At 41.1% G+C, this 23,252-nt stretch overlaps 3 protein-coding genes across 5 annotated transcripts; all 3 read right to left on the reverse strand.

Moving 5' to 3' along the window:
* Nucleotides 1–368: 368 nt before the first annotated feature.
* Nucleotides 369–1,941, reverse strand: ndufb4 (NADH:ubiquinone oxidoreductase subunit B4). Its single transcript, XM_048266970.1, has 3 exons — nt 1,736–1,941; nt 1,010–1,153; nt 369–511 (listed from the first exon to the last, which is right to left on the reverse strand). Exons 1-3 carry the CDS (start codon nt 1,910–1,912, stop codon nt 449–451), a joined length of 384 nt encoding a protein of 127 aa, XP_048122927.1. The 5' UTR covers nt 1,913–1,941; the 3' UTR covers nt 369–448.
* A 425-nt stretch (nt 1,942–2,366) lies between these two features.
* On the reverse strand, nt 2,367–5,237 carry c16h11orf65 (chromosome 16 C11orf65 homolog). Of its 3 annotated transcripts, none has more exons than XM_048266966.1 (10): nt 5,178–5,237; nt 4,777–4,820; nt 4,454–4,580; nt 4,272–4,364; nt 4,100–4,153; nt 3,791–4,000; nt 3,552–3,685; nt 3,147–3,317; nt 2,781–2,836; nt 2,367–2,610 (listed from the first exon to the last, which is right to left on the reverse strand). In XM_048266966.1, exons 2-10 carry the CDS (start codon nt 4,806–4,808, stop codon nt 2,417–2,419), a joined length of 1,071 nt encoding a protein of 356 aa, XP_048122923.1. In that variant the 5' UTR covers nt 4,809–4,820; nt 5,178–5,237; the 3' UTR covers nt 2,367–2,416. The 3 variants fall into 3 exon arrangements, with proteins under 3 accessions (XP_048122923.1, XP_048122924.1, XP_048122925.1); XM_048266967.1 differs by lacking the exon at nt 5,178–5,237 and adding an exon at nt 5,071–5,154; XM_048266968.1 differs by lacking the exon at nt 5,178–5,237 and adding an exon at nt 4,941–5,044.
* Nucleotides 5,238–6,125: 888 nt separating this feature from the next.
* zmp:0000000991 (mucin-12) lies at nt 6,126–17,681 on the reverse strand. Its single transcript, XM_048266941.1, has 5 exons — nt 17,487–17,681; nt 15,265–15,398; nt 14,415–14,565; nt 11,417–11,459; nt 6,126–11,013 (listed from the first exon to the last, which is right to left on the reverse strand). Exons 1-5 carry the CDS (start codon nt 17,600–17,602, stop codon nt 6,511–6,513), a joined length of 4,947 nt encoding a protein of 1,648 aa, XP_048122898.1. The 5' UTR covers nt 17,603–17,681; the 3' UTR covers nt 6,126–6,510.
* Between the last annotated feature and the right edge of the window lie 5,571 nt (nt 17,682–23,252).

Consider the following 23,252-nt stretch of genomic DNA (forward strand, 5'->3'; position numbering starts at 1 on the left):
ATTCTCCATTAAAGATCAGCACTACACCAATAATAATACAGGTTTATCTCAAACATTCTGAATAACATGGAAAACATTCATATATTCTAGATTAATTTTACAGAAATTAAATATTTCAAGCCTTTTTTTGTTTTAATTTTGATCTTAATCTTGATAATTACATTACATCGTACAGCTCATAGAAATAAAAAATCCAGCAGGAGAGCTCTGATCAGCTGATTAAATCAAAACACCGGCAATGGTTTCCTGAGCCTGAAATCTCTCAGTCTGGGCAGGGCATCTTATTTTTTTTTTTAAGATGTACCTGTACAGCACACCTGTTACCTTGCTGTAATAGCAATTTTGAAACAAATGACAAAAAGTCAATGTAATAATTAATTACGTTTATTCTGACAGTAATAGACTTTATACACATTTAAGAGACATGTTTGGACCTCGATGGTGTGGATCAGGAGGAGATCTTGTATGTTCGGTCATAGGTTCCGGCTTTGATCTTTTCCTCTCTTTTGTCCTGAAACAATGATTAGGCAAGGTTAAGATGGTTGCAAAGAGTCATTTCACACACAAGTAAACAGTGTCATGAATCAAACATTCCATGCCATTAGGTCTTTCATTAAATTTCATGTTGTGTGTGTGTGTGTAAATGGTGTGGAACTTTCCAAAACCGTATGGTACCAAGGCTTAAAGCAGGAACATTCCTGTGCCAAACGTTATGACATTTTAAATCTCAATATTGACATCTTTTACTACCCAGTCCATGACAGAATTCCAGCACAGCACCTGAGAAATGTAAGCCCTGATTAATTCCCTTTTTCTCCCATTTCTGTCCCCTTGATTCCTGTGTTTTAATGTGTTGTGGGTGTGGTGCAGAGCGGCAAGACAGGTGAGCAAAAACAAATAGTATACAACGACATTTCCAACAACCAGACGACAGACATCAACCTGGGCAACTTTAGTCATAACTTAAGCCAGATGAACATGACATATACACATAATTGGGAACACGTACCCTGTCCGTTTTCAAAACAGCGAACCAGAAGAAGAGGGGTACCACTCCAAACAGTGCCCCCAAGAGTGATGTTTTAGTGGTGGGTCTGAAGTGTGTATATACGTTGGTTCTTGCATAGGTCCAACGAGTGAGGGCAGGATCTTCCTATATAGACAAAATACAAAAAAAAATTGCACTTCTGTATCATATAATCTGCAATAACAGTATGCAAATGTCACAACACCTCACTCGTTAGAATAAATACATTTGGCTTACAGTATATTTGCTCACTACATAAGGATGAAGCCATTGCTCCAACTATAGTCTAGACCGCGTTTATCCTTGTAAAATTAGCTAGCAGTCTCTTACAGTTAACGGTAAGATGACCATCAACATAATAAACCTACGTGCCAACATATCCTTAATTATTTCAGATACCGTGGTGTTGACGTTGACATGATGTGTAGCTAGCGCTAGCACATGCTAACGTTAGCTACCTATCGATAGCAAGGTCATGCAAGTTAACGTTGACGCTTCACGTTATGTTGTTGCAGAACAGAATAATTCTCCAGTATTGCTGCTTACTTCTTTACAGAAAGTATGGAAAATCCAAATAATTAAACGTCACCGTGAAGAAAATACTTGACATATGAAATGCAGTTAGCTGTAACCGGCTAGCAATTTTTGGTATATTTGCCTCAACACAACCAACGTTAGCTAGCAATAGCAGCTAGAGTATGTCCTTACAATAAGCTCTTTTCTGAGAGGATTGTTCAGCTGTATCTGATACTGCCTCTTCAGGTTAGCTCTCAGAGCTGCCCTTTCTTCTTCAGCCCGCCTGTACTCTGGAGAAAGGTTAAAATATTCCGCTGGATCTAATGTTCTTGGCCGAGAGGCCAAGGGTGCCTCTTTGTAATCCGCCATGATGGCATTGAAAGTAGTGGTCGACAGCCTTCTGCGATTGGCTTATCTTCTTCGCGTTTGCCTACCACTTCTCGCGTTGAAATGTCACGCAGTTTTCAAAAACTACAGTTAGGCCAGAATCTTTGGTTAGGCTTATGTTTAGAATATTACCAGAGCCCGTCTACGGACATTCTCTGATATTACTTAAAATATTCTGTCTTTTAAATCACCTTTCACCGGATTAATTTATCTGACGTGGCTATCATGTCGATTATAAGGGCACTGTATTACACAGGCACCACTGAAATACACATTTCTTACATGTGCAGGCTAAGTGGTTCAAAATCATAATTTACATTTCTCAGGAGCATTTAATAAGTTATGTCTGTCTGAAAAAGGGTGCATGGATTGCTCTGTAAAAAAAAATCCATTCCTTCGAAATAACTTAAGATTTGAATGAAACAACTCAAAAAGATACGCAATTAGACTACTTCTTTAATTCCTTTTATGCTGTCACAGTGAAGCTCAGTTGTTGATACAGTAGCGTCCAGAGCTTGAATTCCCATATGGCATTCGGACACAATCTGATGAATGGTCAGACTTGATTATGTTTGATATTTGGGGGTGAAGGCCACTGCTGTTGGTTACAAACTGGCTGTCCTCCTGAGTCAGCTGGGAGGCTTCACAGGGGTTATGTCTGGACAGCAACAGTCTCTCATCTGTAAACAGCAAGACAAAAAAAAGTTCACTGTGTTTTTTGGCCAGCAGGGACTGCTGTGGCACTTCTTAAAAGATCACTTTCTCATGACACCATGGAGGAATGTAGCATAAAAAACAGAGCTAGGTGTAGATGAACATAACATGCAAAGTTTTTAATAAAAACTGATACCTTTCACATATTCAGATGACTGGCTACTGCCTATCGTCTTCCATCCATTGATATACCTGAAGAATTGTAAAATGTCCTGTTACTGCCATCAAGACATGCATGCATTATACAACATTAAGCATCATTAAACCTTGGTGATTTAATCTTATTTTTATGTTATAATGTTTATGTATAATAGTTAGTGGCTAATGATCATAAATGCAATCATAACATGTAATTTCCATCTTTTCAATGGTTTTTACTTCATGTTCAAAGTTCTATAAAAGTCTCATTACACAAAACATGGGCTAACTTGTTCAGTTACATAATAGAGCTGCGCCTTAAGAGCCACCCAGTGTTCCCAAAGAGGTTGTTTTGACACATTACTCGTCAAAGTTGAGTGCGTTCGTCCACTCCAGGAGCTCGTCCACCTCCCACTCGGCTATGTGATCTGCTCCCAGCTGCTTCACGACACACATCATGCCATATGTAGATTTTTCCACTAGCAGGGCAGTCTCTTTGTGCCCAGTCCGAGCACGTAGGATACCCTCCTCATACCTGCATGCACAATCCAGTTCATTCATCTTGGGGCAATATAACTGGATTATCTTGGCAAATAAGATATGATTAAGTATTAGAACTCAACAGAAATACATAGCTACAAATATATTTCAAGATATTTTCAACATGTAACAACTGACTATGCTATATTCCTAACACCCATATAAAAAAAGTACTGAACTGTGCTATGATACTCTTGTAAATGGCTGTGGTGACCTTGCATTAACTCACATTTTTTTAAACCACTCAATCTTCCTCAACTTCTTTCTCTTTTCAACATCTTGCCATCGTAATAGTTTGGTATGCTTGTACTCAAACTTCTTTGCACTGGTATCTTGTGTGATTGTATCACCGAAATGACTAATCTGCATAGAAAACATACATTTGAAGTGGAGCATAAGCAACAGAAATTTATAAGAGGTTTACAAACACAGAAACCCTACTAATATTGGAAGAAGACACAAACCCACCTTGCCTGCCAGCACTCTCCATCCATTATTTTCCACACGCTTATACCAGCTTGACCTGTCATCATGGACAACTGGATGGTGGTTATGTCTCTGTCGAGGAACAAGTTGTCTCTGGGCCTCGTGGGTGTAGTCTTTGGGACTGCTAGCACACAAATCCACTACAGGGCGATGAGTGAAGATCTTATAGTAGATGTTTGGTGGGAAGGTGATCTAGTGGGCAATGCATAAAATAAACCATATTCCTCATATGTGGAACATTTTACCTTGGGTTTACATTTTCCTCTACAATGTAAGTTAGGTTGTACTTACGCCACCCAATCTAAAACGGATAAAGACCCCTGCCCCAGGATCAAGAATGTCTGCCTTTGATGAAGAACAATCACATGATAATCAATGAGTAGGCTACTGTTCAGTAATAATATATGACAAAAATGTGTTAATTTCACATATAATATTAACATTTTGTTTTGGCCCCAGTTACCTCTCTGGGATTGACATGTTTCAGCAGAATATGTGGGAGTCCCTGGTTATGGAAGTTTATAAGTTCCCGGTAGTACTTGAAGACTTGAATATCCTACGTAACAAAAATATTTGTCTATAGTACAAAATATAATGTTGGAAAACGTTATACTTTTGGAGATAAGAGTATAGGCTGATACGTACAACATGTCTCTTCCATGATCTCTGTATGACTCTGATTGCTTTGTCACGCTGAATCTCATATTCTGGAGGGTCCAGGGTGCTATTCTCCCCAGATGGAATATCTTTAACTGGCGATGACTTGGGAGCACTGCAAAACCGCTTAATCGGTTACAAACCTGCACACATCTAGGGCAGTATATCTTCACAGACTGCATGAAGAAAGAACAAGACTACCCTATAAATCAGGTTATGCTCCCTTTCTACTCATTATGATGGGTAGGCCGTTACATGATCCAACAAAATTGGCCTGTTAGTGTATTACAATAATGGCTAATGATGCTAACCTTTCAGCATACTTGAATTTTTTCTTCCTCATGGTTGCAAAGACCTGAACAAATAAGAGAAAACACATTACCCCGATGTGTTCATTAGACATAGATATAGGTCGAGGTTGTCAACCTGCTCTACTGCACAGTGACACCCATGCATTGTTTGGGTAGGCCGATACCTTCCTTCCCTCGAATTACTTTGCATATCCTTCAATGTGCTGGCTCAGAGACACTTTTCAGACAAGCAATGCAACTCATGGAAATAAAACATTAACATAGTTCAGAAAGTATCAGGTTAACAAAAAGGACCTTGACCCTGAAGAAGATTAGCTGAAGTTTGGTCAGCTTAGCTACTTCGTGATTTATGCAATCTATCTGTAGGCTAGTTCTTGCGCTGTTCTGTAACGTTAACCTACCTTGCACACCGAACGCGCTGTTTGGAGTTTCAGGAAGTCAACCGTTTCCAAGCTTTTGTTACCTTAGCAACTTCTCCAAAAGGGCAGCATCAAAATCCATTTGAACAAAAGTTAATGTAGGCTGATGTATTAACGTGTGTCATTTTGTGTTTACTTAAACATTTTGAAGTTGACTTGAAATTAAAACTGTTTATTAAAACCTTTTGTTCTTCAAACTAGTTTTGCGCAATAATTTGCTTTGGATAACAGGACGTGTCTGCACACTTCCATGACTTTGCCAGGGGGGGTTGGCAGTCTCTGATAGCTACCAACTGCCATAATCGGCATTTGCCATTTTTAGAGACAATTACATGACTGCTTGAACCTGTACTTGTTTTTAGCCTGCATGTTGTTGACGGCCTATTCACTGTTCTGCAAGTATAGCCTACAGACCCACCAAGCCTGTATGAAAAGCTCTTTCCATTGCCTTTGTCCTCTGGGAACATTGGGATGAGAACTACAATGACGTGTGCCTTCCACATTAGGCCTATCACTGAAATCGTTATTTTGAATGAATAGTTTAAAGAGTACATCATTAGACCACACCCATTCAAACCAGTTTGAAACAAGAAGAGCTATTTGAGAGTTTGGGATGGCTAGCCTACAATTTATCCCAAATAGTGTAGAAAGTAGGCTATATTGCTCTAAAATGGGCTACAACAGTTTATGACATCAGGTTTTGTTTATAATGTAGGCCTACAAAGGGGAAAAACTAGTGTGGGAACAGTTTGCTTTTATGACACATAATGACATCATCATATACATGTTATGGGAGGTGCCCTTTAGGATCATTTTCCTGCCATGACCCACCCACCTCTGTAAATACAATTTGAGAGTTGCCTTAGATACCAGCAACACACATGCAACTGAGCACTGAGGAGTACGTTAGAGATATGCAGACTAGCTAGGTAATAGGAACAGGTTGTATTAGCAGGTTGCATTATGGTTATTACAGTCAAGAGAGGAAACAGTTGACATTTCATTAAAATTGTATTAATATAAACAAAAGTAAAAAAAAAAAATACAACTTGATGCCCCATGGGAAATTGTAGACTAATTCATACAAGTTTTGAGACATGTGGCTATATGGTTTTAGGGGGTTAGTTTGAAAACGGGTCCAAGAAAGGAAATATTGCCACTACAGTTCATATATTTTATTACTTTTATCTCAACATACAAAATCAATTTAACTCTATAAAATAGCTCATCAAATAAATAGCCCATCAAACATTCAGTGGAAATAGAATGGGTACAATACATTCAGGGAAATAATTCCAAGATCAAACCTAGAATTCTAGAGCTCTGTCTCTTCCCCATTGTCATCGTTCAGATAATACTCATCGTCAGTCGTAGTGGAGTCAGAATCTGACTCTTCAAACACTGACAAATTGCAGGTGTAGTTCTTGGATGGTAGGAGCCCTCTGGGCGACACGCTGTCAGGAGAAGAACGACTGCCCTGAGAGGAGGAGCTTGGAGCTCGGGACAGACGCCTGGTAGTGGGTGAACACGTGGGAGATGGCGGAGGAGTTGGCTCACTTTCCCACAAAAATGAAGTTCTCTCCAGGCTAGCTGGGCTCCAGACTCGGTTAGGTGATTCGTTTTTCGGTATCTGAAGGGCTATAGGTGTGCCACTATGATCTGGGTTCAATGTGGCCTCCTGAGTCATAAGGTCATCCAGGGTCATGAGGTCAGCAGCAGATGTGAGGTCACCGATGCTGCTGGCCCTTGAGCTTGACCTTGAGATACGCCCAGTACCTGAGGGTCGACTGGACTGTACACTACTAACAGAGATGGACCGTTTGTGGTTCAAACCATACTTAATGTCTGAGCAAGAGTATAGCTCTTTGCTAGGCAACAGTCCCTCTTCATCCCAAGCACTGCTAATGCTATGGTCATGCTGTGGTTCACACAAAGATGTCGTTTTTCTCCTCGGTTTACTTGTGCTAGAGAAATTCCTGTCAGTTTTTACATCCTCTGAATAAAAGTCTATGGGACTGCTGGAGTTGGAGGACATTTTGGAAGTTCTCCAGTTGGCCGGAAGGGTGGAATACTGGTTGACATGCCTGTTGTTTAGTTTTTGCTCTTGTTTTGTTTTAACGTGACCTTTTGGTTGAGGTACTTTGAGAAATGACATCTCAGATTCCTTACTTTTTGGTGGCTTTGGTGGTTTGGTTGCTATCTGGTCATGTATGAATAGACCAGGACTGGTAGCAGAGGCAGAGTGGAAGTGACTGTCTCTATCTTTTGCCTGATCACATGACTCTAATCTGCCTTGGCTCCCTGGTATACTCGGCCCACTACTGGAAGCGCTCTGATGCAAAGATGTGTCCTCTGTCTTCAAACTTGCATCCCCATCTCGATATTTGACAGTAAATGACATCAATCGATCTAACATTTGGTCCATTCTGTTGCCAAAAGAATTTTTCTTGGTTTTCTCTAAAGACTGTGTCAGTGGTTTGTCTTCCTTCCGGCAAGAGCTGCGGTCTTTCTGGTTCTTTGAAAACAAACTCCACTTTTGGCTTTGTGAATCTGATACATCCTTGCTCTTGTGTTTATCCACTTTCTGACCGCTGCTATCTGATTGGTTAAGTTGATAACCCTTTTTCTCAGTTTGTGTAGGAAATGCTTTGCTAACATTGTCACTTCTGAAAACCGGCATCTTGTCATGTTGTTTATGAGTCTGTGTTTCAAAAATAGAAACAGAAGCTGTTGATTCCGAGGGGCTTAAAGTTATTCTAGGAGATGTGCACTTACTGTCTTTGGCATCTGAAATGTACTTTGAAGTAGTTGAAACAGGCTGGTTGGTGCATTGTTGAACAAGTCCCAGAGTGTCTACCGACATAGATTTTCTGAGTGGTGCTGGTGCTGGTACTTGCGATGGCTGCTTGCCAACAGTGTTCAGCTGTTCCTCAGATAATTTCACCAACAAGTATGGTGAGCGTAAGGTGGACACAGTTTCTGAGGGGTTTACTGTGCTATCAAACGAGGCAGACCTCAGGCTTTTGGGATTCGATGGAGAGGAGACACTACCAGGTGTCTGCCTTGCAGAGCGGAGGCTGATATAAGGCGAGAGACTCATAGGGGACCTGTCATTCTTTTCAGAGATAGAAGAAGAACCAGGTACAGAGGTCCCAGTGGAATCTGTCTTTGAGATGGACCTCTGCCTGTCATGTGTACTAAGATCAAAACTAAATTTTGAGACGGGACAGGAGGTATGTGCTAAGCTGGATTCAGAGCCCTTCCTCAGCTGTATGTTCTTGTCTTGTGGTGGTGAAGAGACAAGAGTCTCTCTTCTTTGCGACTGAAGCAGTGAAGAAGGGGGTGTAGGTGAGGTGTCTAAAGCTGGGCTGCTAAGCCTGAAGGATGAGAATGTGGTTGGAGTGTGGACTGGGCTTGATTCAAACTGCTTCAGCGGTAGGATTTTCTCTTGTAATGGTGGAGACACAGGAGTCTCTCTTCTTTGCAACTGGGGCAGTGAAGAAGGGGGTGTAGGTGAGGTGTCCAAAGCTGGGCTGCTAAATTTGAGGGATGAGAAAGTGGTTGGAGCATGTGCAGGGCTTGATTCAGACTGCTTCAGCTGTATGGTCTCTTGTGATGGTGGAGAGGGAGGAGTCTCTCTTCTTTGTGACTGGAACAGTGAGGGAGGTGGCGTTGGGGAGGTTGGTGAAGCAGGGCTGTTAGGCCTGAGAGATGAGAATGTGGTTGGAGCACAGATATTACGTTTGGATCTGGCTGGAGACAGAGGATCTGGTGACTTAGATGGACTCTGGGACAACTGGGACTGCTTCCCAGCTGGGGCCAGATTTTCCACATTCTTTTGCCACAAAGGGGATATGGCAGCCCTCTCAACTGGGGAGCGATTTTTATCAGCAGCGGATATATAGTGTGGGGTGTCTGTGATGTTTGTCTCTCTGATAGACAGGGGCTTTGGGGCGTTTAGCAAGCTCTGTTGCACCAGTGGAGCTGTATTTGTGGAATTTCTTAATGGCAAAGGTGAAGTAAGGTTGGTTGACAGACATAAAGAATATTTTTCCCTCGGGGATACTGGGGTGTCGATTTGGGGACTTTCAGATACGGATGCCGTCTTTGACCGTCTGGACATAGTAGGTATGTGAACCGTCTGGGCTCGTTGTATTCCATTATTATTTGATCTGGTATATCTGTCGAAATTGGTTACATTTCGTGAACTTGCATCTGTAGAGCTAGTTAGTGCGTTCAGGTTTCTTGATGCAAGGCTGTCATATACCCTAGGGATTCCACTGTAAATACTCGAGGAGTACGTTGGTGCTGTTCTTCCCTCACTGTCGTTAGTCAACATGGTTCCTACTCTGTTGTTGTTTAGAAGGTTTGACACATTACTTAAAGTATTTGTACGCCTCAAATTAGAAGTGTGTGAGGGTGTACTTTGTAGCAGACTATCTCCTTGTAACGTGTGTTGCCGTCTAAGCATGGATCCAGGGGTGGGACTAAGTGGAGTGTTTTTCAAACCATCCAGTTTGTTGTATTGTGGGGAGGTAGTTGTCTGCTCTCGGTCTGAATTGGAAGTTGTGTTAGATGAGCTAGGTATTTCAATATTATTGTTAGGATAAAGAAACAGACGTGGCCTCAAACTCTCAGAGGAGGTTGACAAGGAAAAGAACTCTGATGTCCCCTTTGGTTTGTTTATCGGACTAGAGAGGGGCTGAGGGGGACTGAGGTGTGACTTTGCCCTGTTCCTCTGTAATGTCACATAAGACATTGGTTCGGACATCCTTGACACATTTTTATTTTGGCGGTTAAGGGAGCTGTTTGAAGTTATGGGGTGTGTTTCTGAGGGTGTACCTGTACTTTTGGAACTCAAGTTCATCTTCCTGAAGGAAAGTAGTAGACTGCCAGTAGTGGTAGGAGGGGAGTTCATGCTGGAAAACTGGCCTGGTTGACTAACACTCCTTGACCAGTGGAGGTCCAGAGAATGGGGAGACACAGGTCTCAACACTGTATCCGCTGGTGAAGTTAGTGGGTGGACAACCTCTGTTTTAGCATCGGCCTTTCCTCCACCCATCCCTGCTGAAAAGGCCCTTGAGATGCGGCGCTTTACAGGCCTGTTGTTCCTCAAGTTGAACAGATTGCTCGGTGAATCAGTAGAAGTACTGCTGGTCATGGACAGGGCATTCTCTTTATTGCTCACCTCTGGAAACACAACCTCCCTGCCAAAGAGAGATGAAGGCACATGGACTTCCTGTCTTCTCCTCTGCATTTCCTGTTCTGTAGCGTTTAGGCTTACATCTGCAGCACCCTGTTTCTGTTTCCTGGACCGGGCGCTCCAATTAGGGGCAAATCCGGTCACTACAGAAGACGTCAGCATGTCTGGAGCCTGGCCGTGCTGCGAATGGGTCACAGCAGAATCAAAACTCTGTGAAAAGGGAAAGATGATGTCCTCAGTCTGGTCCAAGAACTTGCATAAAATTGGTTGACAGTCACAGTTGGACTTTGCACTGGAATCACTTTTCAGTTCGTGTGGATTAAGTTGTCCTGTTTTTGTCACATTGCCCGGAACGGTAAACTCTGTGACCCTAATTTGTATCACTTTCTTCATATATTGTGCATAACGGTCTCCTGTTTCACCTTGTCTCTTTAAAATGACAGTGTGTTTGTCTTCTCTTAAATCCAGAGGAGAGGTATGGGATCCAAAGGCATTCTGTGATTGACATGACGTCGCCCTCTCATTCTCCAAATGTAATGTTGTCAGTTCCTCCTTAGCTGTGAAGAGTGCAAGTTCACTGCCAAAACTTTTTTGAGGAGTCTCTTCTTTATTTCCCTGTCAGGACAGAGTACATAAAATGATGTCATGTTTGAGAAGTGACTCAAGGTGTAACCTTGGAAAGCAGTTATAAAAAGGCAGCGGTAATTCACAGCAGTGAGCAGCCAGGCAGCCAGGCAAGCAGACGTAGACTGATGACTATTTTAGTGGGCTTCCCACACCCAGCCACACCACTTTGTAAATGCAATCACAGCCCTGCCTTACCAGACCTGCCCACTAACTAAGCACACACAGATGGAATGTGCCATACTGATCAGATCAGCATTTACTCTGTGTCAACAAAATAAGGGTCTTATCTGTGCATTTGACACATAAATCATGTTGCCATAACCAATGAAAAGCGGTTAAAAATGTTAACGATAACTGATGTTTAAAACCACAGTGTAAAATGACAACTTACCTCTGTGTTACTAAATGTATCTTGTTGCTGTTGAGTCTCCTCTCTGGTTAAAAAATAAACAAAAAGTCAGTACAATAATCAATCCACATAATCAACATATACTTGTGGGCTGTGGTTAAGCTAAGTGGTTAGGCTAGTCGCAGTAGCCAGAAAAGTTGTGGGTTCAATTCCCGCCTTCCACTGTTGTGCCCTTGAGCAAGGCACTTAACCCCAAGTTGCTCCGGTGACAATGGGCCTTGCATGAAATATGTACGTCACTTTGGATAAAAAGTGTCTGCTAAATGAATAAATGTATGAATAAAGGTTGCATAGTGTAGTCCAGAAAGTAATACACATCTAGTTCTACATACTGTGCAGGAACCAGAGTTTAATGGAGGAACTGAAATTAGATGTTACTCTTTGGCCTTTACCAATATCAACAAAAATTATGCCTGCGTGGGAAAGGGATGACTTATGTAAGCTGTTTTGCTTCAGAACATCTGTACTTTTAAAGCAATGTATGGGAATTTAACTGAATCCAGACAAACAAGACCATCTGCATTCCAGCCTCCCGCAGACACTGTGCCAGAAAATGATAGACAGCTGCATTCTAGGTCCCAATTTTTAAGTCAGTGATGTGTGACCATTCAGTCAGTTTTGTGTGTAAAGTTACTACACATGACAACATTTAATACACATTTATACAAAAAATATTGACTGTATCTAAAAAGCTAGTGCTTCAGATGCAAGTACACACTTCCATGACTGCTCATGAACAGGTGATTTCTATATATGGCATGTTTCAATTAAGGCAGTCTGTGCCTGAAGAGATACGTAACGTCCAAAGGCCATTTGGCAAAGCGCTGCGGTCATGACTGATATGACAATGTAATGGTTTCTTACACAAGGAATGTAACATGTCTAATGGTTATCATTTTAAAATGATGTCAGAACAACTGGCAGCCAACTAGTGTATTGAAATGCTCAATCTGTGCCTAAACTAATTTGTCTGTGGTCTGATATCCTCTCTGAAAAGGTTCATATCTGTTGAAGGGGCATTCAGAAGAATGCCCCTAACATGGACAAAATCATTTAGCATTTACATAAACAGTTCTCAAATACATATGTGATGTGATCTAGGAAAACCCTTCACATGGTGCACTCAAAAATCCTTGATTTTTGCTCTGTTTCAACCCTCTTTGGTAAAATTTCACCAATTTAAGATACTGATACCATCCTAGCAACATTCTGGACAGTCCCCTAACAAAATCCTGGATACCATCCTCCCAAAATCTTGGATGTTGTTAGGATGGTATATCATAATCATAAGTTGGTAAAATTGCACCATGTGAAGGGGTTTCCCAGATCGCATCTGTGTATGTCTAACCATCCAGCCAACCAACCATTATGAATGACTGAAAGGTCCTTATTCTAAAAGCTTCTTGGATGCATAAACAGGTATATAATGCCCTCAGCCCCTGCACCGGTTTGCAATCACGATTATTACCTTCTAATGTGTAATAGCTGAAATGTACTAAATGTATCAGATGAGATTATGTCTCTGACAACAAATGACATGAATACATCCACTCCACTGCAATGATCCACAGTGCTATTGTTAGACTACCTGATCAGACATCATAAACAAAATGTCTCTGGTCTGGGTGGACTACATGCCATTAGTTCAGTTACAGTTTTTTCTGAATGCTTAAACACATTTTTTGTAACTATGGCTTTTTTTTTTTTTGCAAAACTCTACACACAAATGGCAAAACCACTCACTGAGTTCGCAAAACTAAAAGCACAAACACTGCTTTGCACTCAGTTTGCAATTTTGTAACACACACTTTGCACAACTGTAGGCACAATGGCTATTATTTACACTATTTTGCCAACTCTCTGGCACACTTTCTCATGTGAAAACTGTTTTAGATAATTAGTTCACTTTGCAATCAGCCTAAGCACTATAAATAAGCCACAGGTAATGTACAATGGGTACGATGGAGTGAGCAGGAAGAGTGAGAAGAGAAAAAACAGACAAAAAAATCAGTCTACATGTGGGGATATTGTCATGTCAGGCCTGGATACGTCATTCCAGAATATATTTTTCCCGGTGCCTTGGACTAGGACATTGCATGTGATGTAGACAGAATTTTGAGAGAGACGAATCCGATGTAGACTGATTTGTTTTGTCTCAGTGAAATGCTATTTTGTGTTTTGACTTGGAAAAACACACTTGTGTTTGTTTTGATGTGTGTAAATAAACACTAGTACTTGAAGTTGGGATCCCTGTATGTTTACAGAACTATGACAAAAGTATGACCTCAAACTGACATAGTCTACCTTGTGCACAGAGAAAGCAAAAGCCAGATGTGTTTTTTATTCATACCATCAGTGTGTTGTTGGCACATTGTGTGCTTACTATTGTGATGGCTTGTGTTTACTGTTAGATACTGAAAACACCATTTTTTACGAAGGTGTGAAGAGTTAAGCAAGGTGTGTTAGCTTTTGCAAGAGAACTACAATGTTTTGCTGATTGGGTGAGAGGTTTTGCCATTTGTGTGTAGAGTTTTGCAAAAAAAGCCATAGTTACAAAAAATGTGCTTAAGCAATCAGAAAAAACTGTAAAATAGTACAACTGATCGATGCTTCCTGTTAATTGGGTTAAAAAATCTCAGATTGAATTTACAACCTCAGCAAGTGTGGAATGCGATTTCTGCATGGTTCAGTTCCTTTCCGCTAATGACTCCAAGAATTTCTTTTTATAATATATCTCACACTGACTGATCATCACTCTGGGAGCAATAAACAAGATAAGTATAACTACACTATAATATCTATAACATTTATGTTTAGTTCTGATTGACAAAACAAAGCCATACCCACTGTATGTGCCATCTATGGAACGACTTCAGTTTCAAACAATTTGACCTTTTCATAAAACATGTTCCTGTGATAGGACTTAAAAACAAATGATCCTTGGCAGATGTACATTTATGTATAGACAAAGAGAGCTCACCTGAACGTTCCACCTAGCGCTGCCTGGTCTTGTTCTATTAAGGTGTGGCCTAATTCAAGGATAGAGCCACACGTTGGTTGAGAAGGTTGAGTTTTATCTGGGCGAAAAGTTGGGTTGTCCTCCTTGATTCGTACAGTTCCACTTAGCAGTTCTGTTGGAAAAATGATTAACCTTATTATTTACTGTTTTACTTCCTTCTGCTGGAAGTAACTCTGATGTACTTCCTGTATTGCATCACTGTTATCCCCACAGTGGAATCAGTAATACGCTGTGCATGTGTTATTGTCAGTCAGAGCTCATCTGGTATAGATGGATGCTGTAGATAGATAGATACTTTGTTGTCATTGTACACAGATACAACGAGACATTGTTTGGAACAAACCTGAGATGCCCACAGATAAGCTAAAAAAGACTAAAATACATAAAATAAGCTAAATAAATAGATAGTTACACATGATATGCAAATTACACTTGTACCCATAAAAAATAATTTGCAGTGACTAATATGTTTACACTAGCATTTCCATGTGACCAATTATGCAACATATTTCAGATCTGTAGGTATGCTTCCTAACGACTAATACACATGCAACATATTTCAGATCTGTAGGTATGCTTCCTAACGACTACTACACATGCAACATATTTCAGATCTGTAGGTATGCTTCCTAACGACTACAGTTATGCAACATATTTCAGATCTGTAGGGATACTTCCTAACGACTACAGTTATGCAACATATTTCAGATCTGTAGGGATGCTTCCTAACGACTAAGACACATGCAACATATTTCAGATCTGTAGGGATGCTTCCTAACGACTAATACGCTCTATGTGCACTTGGCCTTACCTGTATCTGTGGGCCTTTCAGTGCTGTGTGACAGCTCTGCAAGGGATTTGCTTCCAGGCTTATTTTTATGGTTCAGATCACGCTGGTGTCCGCCTTTAAGCCTCCGTTCCACATCCCTTATGTCCCACAGTCTTCTAGAGAACATACAGAACGCGTGAGCCAATCATTTTCAAGGTTAGTATTTCCGACTACTGTAATGAGACCACTGCAGTATCGTAGGCCCTGCTGTCCTATGACTGGCGCAATAATATTGGGCAAGCCATTGGAGAGTTTGATCCTATGTGTCTTGGCCTCTCGAGTTCTTTCCCAATAATGGCAAGCCTGTGGCAGGTAAGGTAACATCGTAAGGTAGTTTCATTTACATATTCAAATGTCTCAGTGCATTACAGTGTGAAGTAAAAACTGACAGACAAAATAAACTTCATACTCCAATTCTAGTTACTGCAGAAGGCCTAGGGCCTACTGCCACTGCCAAATGGTTCAAATCATTTTTTTCTTTTAAACATGTTTAAACCTTTATCTTCAGAGAAAAAAATGCTTGGCCAATTAAAATAATATTATTGTGTTACTGGCCTACGAGCCAGAGGAAGGGTGCATGCACACGATTTACCCACTGGGAAGGTAACAACTCATTAGCGATAACTAAATACACTCTTATCATGGCGGCGCATTAGCCTGGGTGTTCCCATGCTGCCTTGCGCGCGATTTGATTCACGTTGCTAAGGCAGCCTGGAGACCATGGAGCAAATTTTCGCCTGAGATAGGGAACCAATCACAGAACAGGGGGGAAAGCAAGACGATGATGAGCTATGCACAGACGCATTTGATAGACATCCGTGGCACCCAATAAACGGATCTGGACATTTTTTTCAAATACGAGAAAATGAATGTTTGGTTCCCAGACCAGGTCTCATTGAGAAGTGGTGGCGCTAGCCAGGCTAGCGGGGCATGTTAAGATTAGTTCGAATAAGGTGTGTCATTAAAATGCCAGGCTGAATCTCATGTTGAGGTCTTTTACTAATAACTCAGATAAACACATACGTAACTCATGCTCCTAGCATCTTCACGAATGTAACAAACTCCCAGAAGTTCAAGCTTCACGGAATGACGTCACCAGTATTATGCGTATGACAACTGATAAACATTCCATCGCATCACAAGGTGTAAACAATAAGAATCTGTTATCTCCTAAGGGCTATCTTCTTGATAAAACAGAGTCTTGTACAGAATATGTTCAGGGCTATCTTCTTGATAAAAACGGACTCTCAGAGACCTTTACATTAAATGTAGGCCAAATTGACGGTTGGAATTAGCCTGGCTAGCGCCACCACTTCTCAATGAGACGTGGTCTGGGAACCAAACGTTCATTTTCTCGTATTTGAAAAAAATGTCCAGATCCGTTTATTGGGTGCCACGGATGTCTATCAAATGCGTCTGGTTGGAATGGCAAAGAGCCAAAAGCATGAACTGGACTGTGAGAAAATACTGATAGCGAGAAGGATTATTCTCTTTATGAGTCGATATTACCAGCACAAATGCAACTGGATATAAAACAATATTGACAATAATTTTAAAGGTTAAAAAAAGATTCACATTGAAGTCTGGGAGCTAATACTGTAGGCTGCTCCAGTGTGTGGGCATTTATTCTTTAATTTACGCCAAAACGTATATTTGTCCTGGCACCTGGCCTCAAAAACAGGTTGGATGTGCACGCAACTACTCTGCTGAACTTCATTTTTAAACAGCTTGTGGTTGGCACAACCAACTTGGCTTGTGTTGTTTGGCGCAGCTGTCAAGTTGCTGTTATATAAAGTGGGTGTTGTCAGTTTGAGGATAAACCGTGAGAAACTTGACATGAATGTTTTAAAGTCCCAAATGACGCATTTATCGACAGTAGTCCATATGTTTTAGAAGTGTGTTGATCACTGGGCTATCCTTTTTGCCCCAAACGTGTCCGGAGTGGCATAACGATAACGTAAGTTCTAGGTTTCATGCCTTACGTTTGTGCGTAACAACAATTGTAGACTACATGCGTATAGTTAGTTTAGCAACTTATTGAACTGATAAAGTTTAGGCAACGTTGTTGGTAACGTGGGTTATCTCAACGATATTAGGCCAGGCCTATCTCCTTTATCACGATTGAGAGTGATTCAATAGTCGTATGGGAATAGATGAGATATGCATGTGATCGTTTGCCATCACCATAGCTTATTCTCACTTACCTTTTTCTCTGAAAGGCTTTCCTACGAAAATCCTTCTGCGGAAGGAAAGCAGCTGGGAAGTTCGCTTTCTCTGTCTCCGACACACTGATCTCTCTAATGAATTCACCCGTTGACATCCTAACGTTAAGCTTAGCTGCACCTTACCAGGCTTGTTCGGTCACCTCCCGCTCAAGCCCTCGGGCGTGTTTTCGCAGCGTCATGGGCTGTTAGATATTATGACTACAGTAGGCAAACTTTAGTTCAGACTATTACATTCTTTACGCCTGACCTATGCTGCGTTCATTCCCCCAGTTGAAGGTTGACTGAATGCGCATCGGTTATGTAAACATGTGTGCACTTTAGACCGAATGATATCCTCACAGGGATAACAGATTCATAAACCATATCTGATAATGCTACAAGAAGGAGCTGTAGAGTAGCGAAGATGTTGAAGTCGACAAGGGAAAGAGTTTATCATTCCAATTCTGGAAGCTTTTGCATTTTTGGCCTATTCTGTCTTTGTCACATTTTCCATACCTTGAAAAGCTACTTTACTATGTGTCTCACTGTCTCCAATAATCCATTAGGTTACATGACTGATGGGCGTGGACTATTCAAACATTAGGCGAGTTAGTCATTAGTCTAGTGCAGAGCTATAGTCTAGTGCATGTTCAAAGAATGACGATTGGGGGCGACGTTGCACTAAAATTGCTATTCCGATAGGCTATTCCACACCGGGGACCTACAGCCTAAAGGAAACTGCAGTAGGCCTAGGCCAAAGTTAATTGCAGGTAGATGTTTAGTAGTCCAGTCTGACGTGAATAGCCACCGCATTGAATACTGTAAAACGTTACATTATAATTAAGCAGTTCGCAATATGCGCAATATGTATTTACTTAGCCTAGATCACTTGGAGCTGCTTTCTCAATTTTGGAGAACAGTTGGTCTTTTATGACAGGGACAGGAGACTCTTTAACCTCTCAATCCCACAGCTGAATATCGACTCAAGTCAGAAAATCAATTTTAATCAGGATTTTTTTTTTTTTGGATGTGTAATGAAAAGTGATTGTTTGTTCTGGCATCTTGGCTAATTGTGAAGAGATTAATGATGAGGACTGCTCTTTTTGTCAAATAGCTGGTAGTCATTAATTACCCTTATTAACTCACAGTGGGAGAGGCAGCAAGACTTGGACGACTGCTGCAGCACTTCAACACAGTGCACACACACACACACACACACACACACACACACACACACACACTCACTCACTCACTCATACACACACGCACACACACACACACACTCACTCGCTCACTCACTCACTCACTCACTCACACACACACACACACACACACACACACACACACACACACACACACACACACACACACACACACACACACACACACTTTGGTACACTCAAGGACTGTATATACAGTCTATGGGTACACTCATATTGACGGAATTTAACTGACATTTAACTGACTTAAAGGAACATTTCTTCAGAATGTTCAAGTGCTGCAGAAGTATCACTATATTGCTCTGTAACAGACTGCTTAATTCTTTTAGATGTTTTTGTTTTCCATGTCTTTGATGTTGAGCAATGTTTTACAAGACATTATTGTATTGTATTACACTGAATAATACTCCCCAAAAGCACGGATTAGTATCTATTTTCTAGGGATTAACCAGTCCCAAAAATGCTGAGTTTTTATGGTGAAAAGACTAGGCCATCGCTCTATAGGTGGCACTAGTGACAAATGTTCAGTGGGTTGCCAAGAGAAGAGGTTTTACATATTTCATAAGCTGCCTGTCATCTACTACAAAATTACTGCCCATCTTATGAAAATACATTGTCTCCCGTAGAGAATCTGACAAGGCCAATTCATAACCGTGGATTGATTTTTTTAAAACTGTGTGGCCACATTAAGGCAGGTCACTCAGAGCCCATTTTATAGTGGTTAGCATAATCAAGTTTTTACGTGTTCCCTAAAATGTAATCATGCAAGGCAATCACAGAAGAATCTACATTTACTGTGCGAGAAAGAAAATGGATTTTGGACAAATCATTTTACTCACAGTCTGCATCATTTGAGGGTGCAGTTTCAATTTGAGTTTACTTATTACATACATTATTACTTATTACATTTATCATAGCCAGTATATTTATACAGTACCATAGCCAAGGAAAGACAGTCATACAGGATGTGTTTTTGACATAGTTCATAGACTGTTATTCAATAACACTAGTGGAGGCTCAGATTGATGGCACATTTCATATGAATGTCACATAAAAGGAAATATCTGATAAATACAGTATTCAATGTACATAATACATATGTGATGAAATGACTATAAGCATAAAAGTCATAATTAGTCTTATAATACACTATAAGCATAAAAACAATGTGTTTTTGAGTTTGATAAAAAGTTATAAGTTTGGTGCCAATTCTCAGTAAAAAAAACCTGTGTATAGTAAAACAAAAAAAAAGGTTTTATTCACAGGAAGAGTTGATAATCTGCCTGGTTAGTCTATCTTCTCTTATTCTGTTGGTTGGGCCCTCAGATAGGTGTTAATTTAATACATCCTCAATCACTCACAAGTTAATAAAAAGTGTCTAATAAAAAACTGGCCTACAATACGAGGCATTATGTTTTGTTGACAGTATGAATCATACTATTATTTTATTGACAATATGAATCATACTATTGTTTTATTGATAATATGAATCATACTATTATTTTATTCACATTTATATTTAATTTTGTTTGGATGTTCATTTTTAAGCTTAAGTCTATCTGAAGTAGAAGAAATGCAAGGAGCTAAATGTTGAATCGTTACACCACAAACCATGTAGTGTCATCGGACTCTGGATCCCATAGAGTCCTGCTCTAGAGCCACTAAACATAATTGGGTTTTATTATTGTATTGAAATCCCTGAAAAGTTGTGAATTCTGCAGAATGCAATAAATAGCACAATAATCAGATGCCATACACATATACTGGAACAGTTACACATCTCTAAAAATGTCCAATTCAGCCATCATTTGTACTAATGTTTTTTGCAGTCAGAGATATAAAATATAAACACATATATGTGTTGGGGGGGTCATTTTCTAGTGCTCCAACATCATTTCTGAACTTGAGGTATATCCTGCAGTTTCTTTTATCCATTAAACAACCAACTAACTGAATTAATGAAGAAATAATCTAATTTTGCCTCCCCGACCCAATTGCTCTGCTTTCTCCTGCTCTGGCTAGGAGCCCTGCATTTGAAGCCCCTGGCTGGTGACTGAAAGGTTAACTGCAGGCAAGGGCAGGCTACAGTATTGACTATAGGGTAATTACGCTTAAGTGGTGACTGGCAGAGGTAAATGGCAGTAACAGATTATCTGTTTTGAAGAGATGCATTCTTAGAATCAATAAGAGTCCATTTGTGGAAATGGAGCAATTTGGGGGAAAATACACCCCTGTGCCTAGCTCGCACAGTACCCACTCCAACAGAAGTGGCGTGCCATAGTAGTTTCTATATATATAAGAAAAGAGGAAGAGAAAAGGCAACTCTACGAAAACATGCTTCATTTATTTGCTTGCTGCAGACGAATGGGAGTAGGTCTATATTTTGCTCTTCTCAGTGTGTAGGAGTTGGTGAGAGTGTTTTTCAAAGACCTTCAATGAGCAAATGCATATTTAGGAATAGTAACTGAAGACACCCCAATATGTGCGTATTTTCCTTTTGTGTGTGTTTGGGGGGTAGATGTGGGTGTGTGTTTGTTTGTTTGTTTGTCTGTCTGTCTGTGTTTAATCAACTGTGTGACATCTCTTTCTCAACTGTGAGTGTTTAGCTGACATAAACGCGTGGCTGGTTTCACAAGTCTCTGAGCTGGATTATCTGCGTTTACCCCATAGCCCACACTATAGCCTAAATACTGATTGAATTAGCCCTGAGCACCAGTCACCGGCTGATGTCACCCCTGGCGGTGCGAGGCTACAGGGAGAGGAGCTAGCGTTAGCGGTATGGTGAGCTCTCTAAGTGATGAAGAGGAGTGGAGCTCCGCAGTGCAGTGGGTCTCCGAGGGGTCATAAAGAAGGCCCATTCATTAGCCGGAGACTTTCTCCTGGTTTTACTGGCTTGTCCCTTTTTTCACTCTTTTTTTCTCCAGAGGTTCACGGTTCATCCTCCTTCTCGGTAGCCTCCAGAAAAGACTTGCAATGGCGCCGGGTTAATCAAACCGTTGCAGTTAGTCCTAATGGCTTACAATATGACGATACACAAGAGCCATACTTACAGGACCTAACTCTATCTCTCAATCAGTTTAATTGACATCTGTGGGCCCACACCGATGAGCTTCCTTCTCTGTGGAGAGAGGTATTAGTTTACTCCTGAAGTGGCCCAGAGCTAGCATTCCTCCATGTTTGGGGTGTGAAATGTGCATTATAAGGCGCTAATCCACATGGAATGAAATTGGAAACTATGATAACAAAGGCCTACAAGTGAATTATGGGATACAATGATACGGGTCAATGACCACTTGGGTCGGACAGTGAGCCTTGCAGAAGAGGCATCTGAACGTGGCGGACACATTGGTTACTTTAATGGATGTCTGGTACTTCCTTTTAATGCTGCGCCTCATCTCCCATCGCCTCGGAGCAGCCCGTTAATCCAATCAGCGAAGAGCGAGGACTCACTTTCCCCAGCGGACTTCAGGGGCCCCTCGTTTGTCTCTGCCAGGGTCAGCGGCGATGGCAGGCGTGTCTTTCACACTCACCCCTCCAGCCGCCATTCTTCATCGTCTCCCCAGCGCTGCCTTATGTCTCTTCTGGGACCTGCGGCTCAGCCGTCCTGGGGGGGGGGGGTGTGGGCGAGGGCAGACAGGAAGAAGGGGCAGTTGATCTGAGGAATAACCCATGGGTCAATACTGAGAGATGTATGAACCAGGGGTGGAACCATGAAGTTGGTTGAACAGGATTGACGTCTCAGTGGTGCTGTGGGTTTGGTGATATTAGTGATGTTAAAGGCCTTTAACCCTCACGAGGGCCTCAGATCTTTGCAACATTTTGGCACTGTGGGTTTGCACTACTCCACATTGTAGTTCTCTTCGAGGTGTATATGGTGGTGTCGTGGGCCTAAATTCTATGAAACACAGATGAAGTAGGTGCCTGCTGATAACCCTTAGTGATATGCTCTCAAAAGCTGTTTTTGCCCACAAAGGTTGCTTTGTTGGTGATTTTATGTTTGATGGTACATAGGCTTGGTTGCTTTGTTGGTGATGTTATTTTTGATGGTACATAGGCTTGGTTGCTTTGTTGGTGATGTTATGTTTGATGGTACATAGGCTTGGTTGCTTTGTTGGTGATGTTATGTTTGATGGTACATAGGCTTGGTTGCTTTGTTGGTGATGTTATTTTTGATGGTGCATAGGCTTGGTTGCTTTGTTGGTGATGTTATGTTTGATGGTGCATGGGCTTGGTGGTTGACTGGCTGCAGTTGGAGATCCTCTATCTATAACACTAGGATTTTAACATCTCTCCTGTGAATATTTGAAAAATGTGATATGTGATATGTGATATGTGATATGTTTCAGCCAATCTGTGAGAGAATGATTTACCAGTGTCATCAATAAATACACTTTTAGCTTTAGACAAAATTATTTCATAGAAAAGGTACAAGCAGGGAGATTGAAAGGAGTGAGGATTTAGTGTGCAGTAAAATAGTGTCCATTTCCTACATTCTGCAGGTAAGACCAGACTATTAGAATTGTTTTAGTTTAAGGATATTGTTTGG

This window comes from Alosa alosa, chromosome 16 (assembly GCF_017589495.1).
Source record: "Alosa alosa isolate M-15738 ecotype Scorff River chromosome 16, AALO_Geno_1.1, whole genome shotgun sequence".
Classification (NCBI taxonomy): domain Eukaryota; kingdom Metazoa; phylum Chordata; class Actinopteri; order Clupeiformes; family Clupeidae; genus Alosa; species Alosa alosa.

Coding starts and splice junctions, on each gene's coding strand:
- zmp:0000000991 (XM_048266941.1), bottom strand. CDS start 17,602: ATGTCAACGGGTGAATTCATTAGAGAGATCAGTGTGTCGGAGACAGAG. Junction 11,460..14,414: donor GCGCTAGGTGGAACGTTCAG/GTGAGCTCTCTT, acceptor TTTTTTAACCAG/AGAGGAGACTCAACAGCAAC. Junction 11,014..11,416: donor ATACATTTAGTAACACAGAG/GTAAGTTGTCAT, acceptor CTGTCCTGACAG/GGAAATAAAGAAGAGACTCC.
- ndufb4 (XM_048266970.1), bottom strand. CDS start 1,912: ATGGCGGATTACAAAGAGGCACCCTTGGCCTCTCGGCCAAGAACATTA. Junction 1,154..1,735: donor CTCTCAGAAAAGAGCTTATT/GTAAGGACATAC, acceptor TTGTCTATATAG/GAAGATCCTGCCCTCACTCG. Junction 512..1,009: donor CTGTTTTGAAAACGGACAGG/GTACGTGTTCCC, acceptor TCATTGTTTCAG/GACAAAAGAGAGGAAAAGAT.
- c16h11orf65 (XM_048266966.1), bottom strand. CDS start 4,808: ATGAGGAAGAAAAAATTCAAGTATGCTGAAAG. Junction 4,154..4,271: donor AACATGTCAATCCCAGAGAG/GTAACTGGGGCC, acceptor TCTTCATCAAAG/GCAGACATTCTTGATCCTGG. Junction 4,001..4,099: donor TCCGTTTTAGATTGGGTGGC/GTAAGTACAACC, acceptor ATTGCCCACTAG/ATCACCTTCCCACCAAACAT.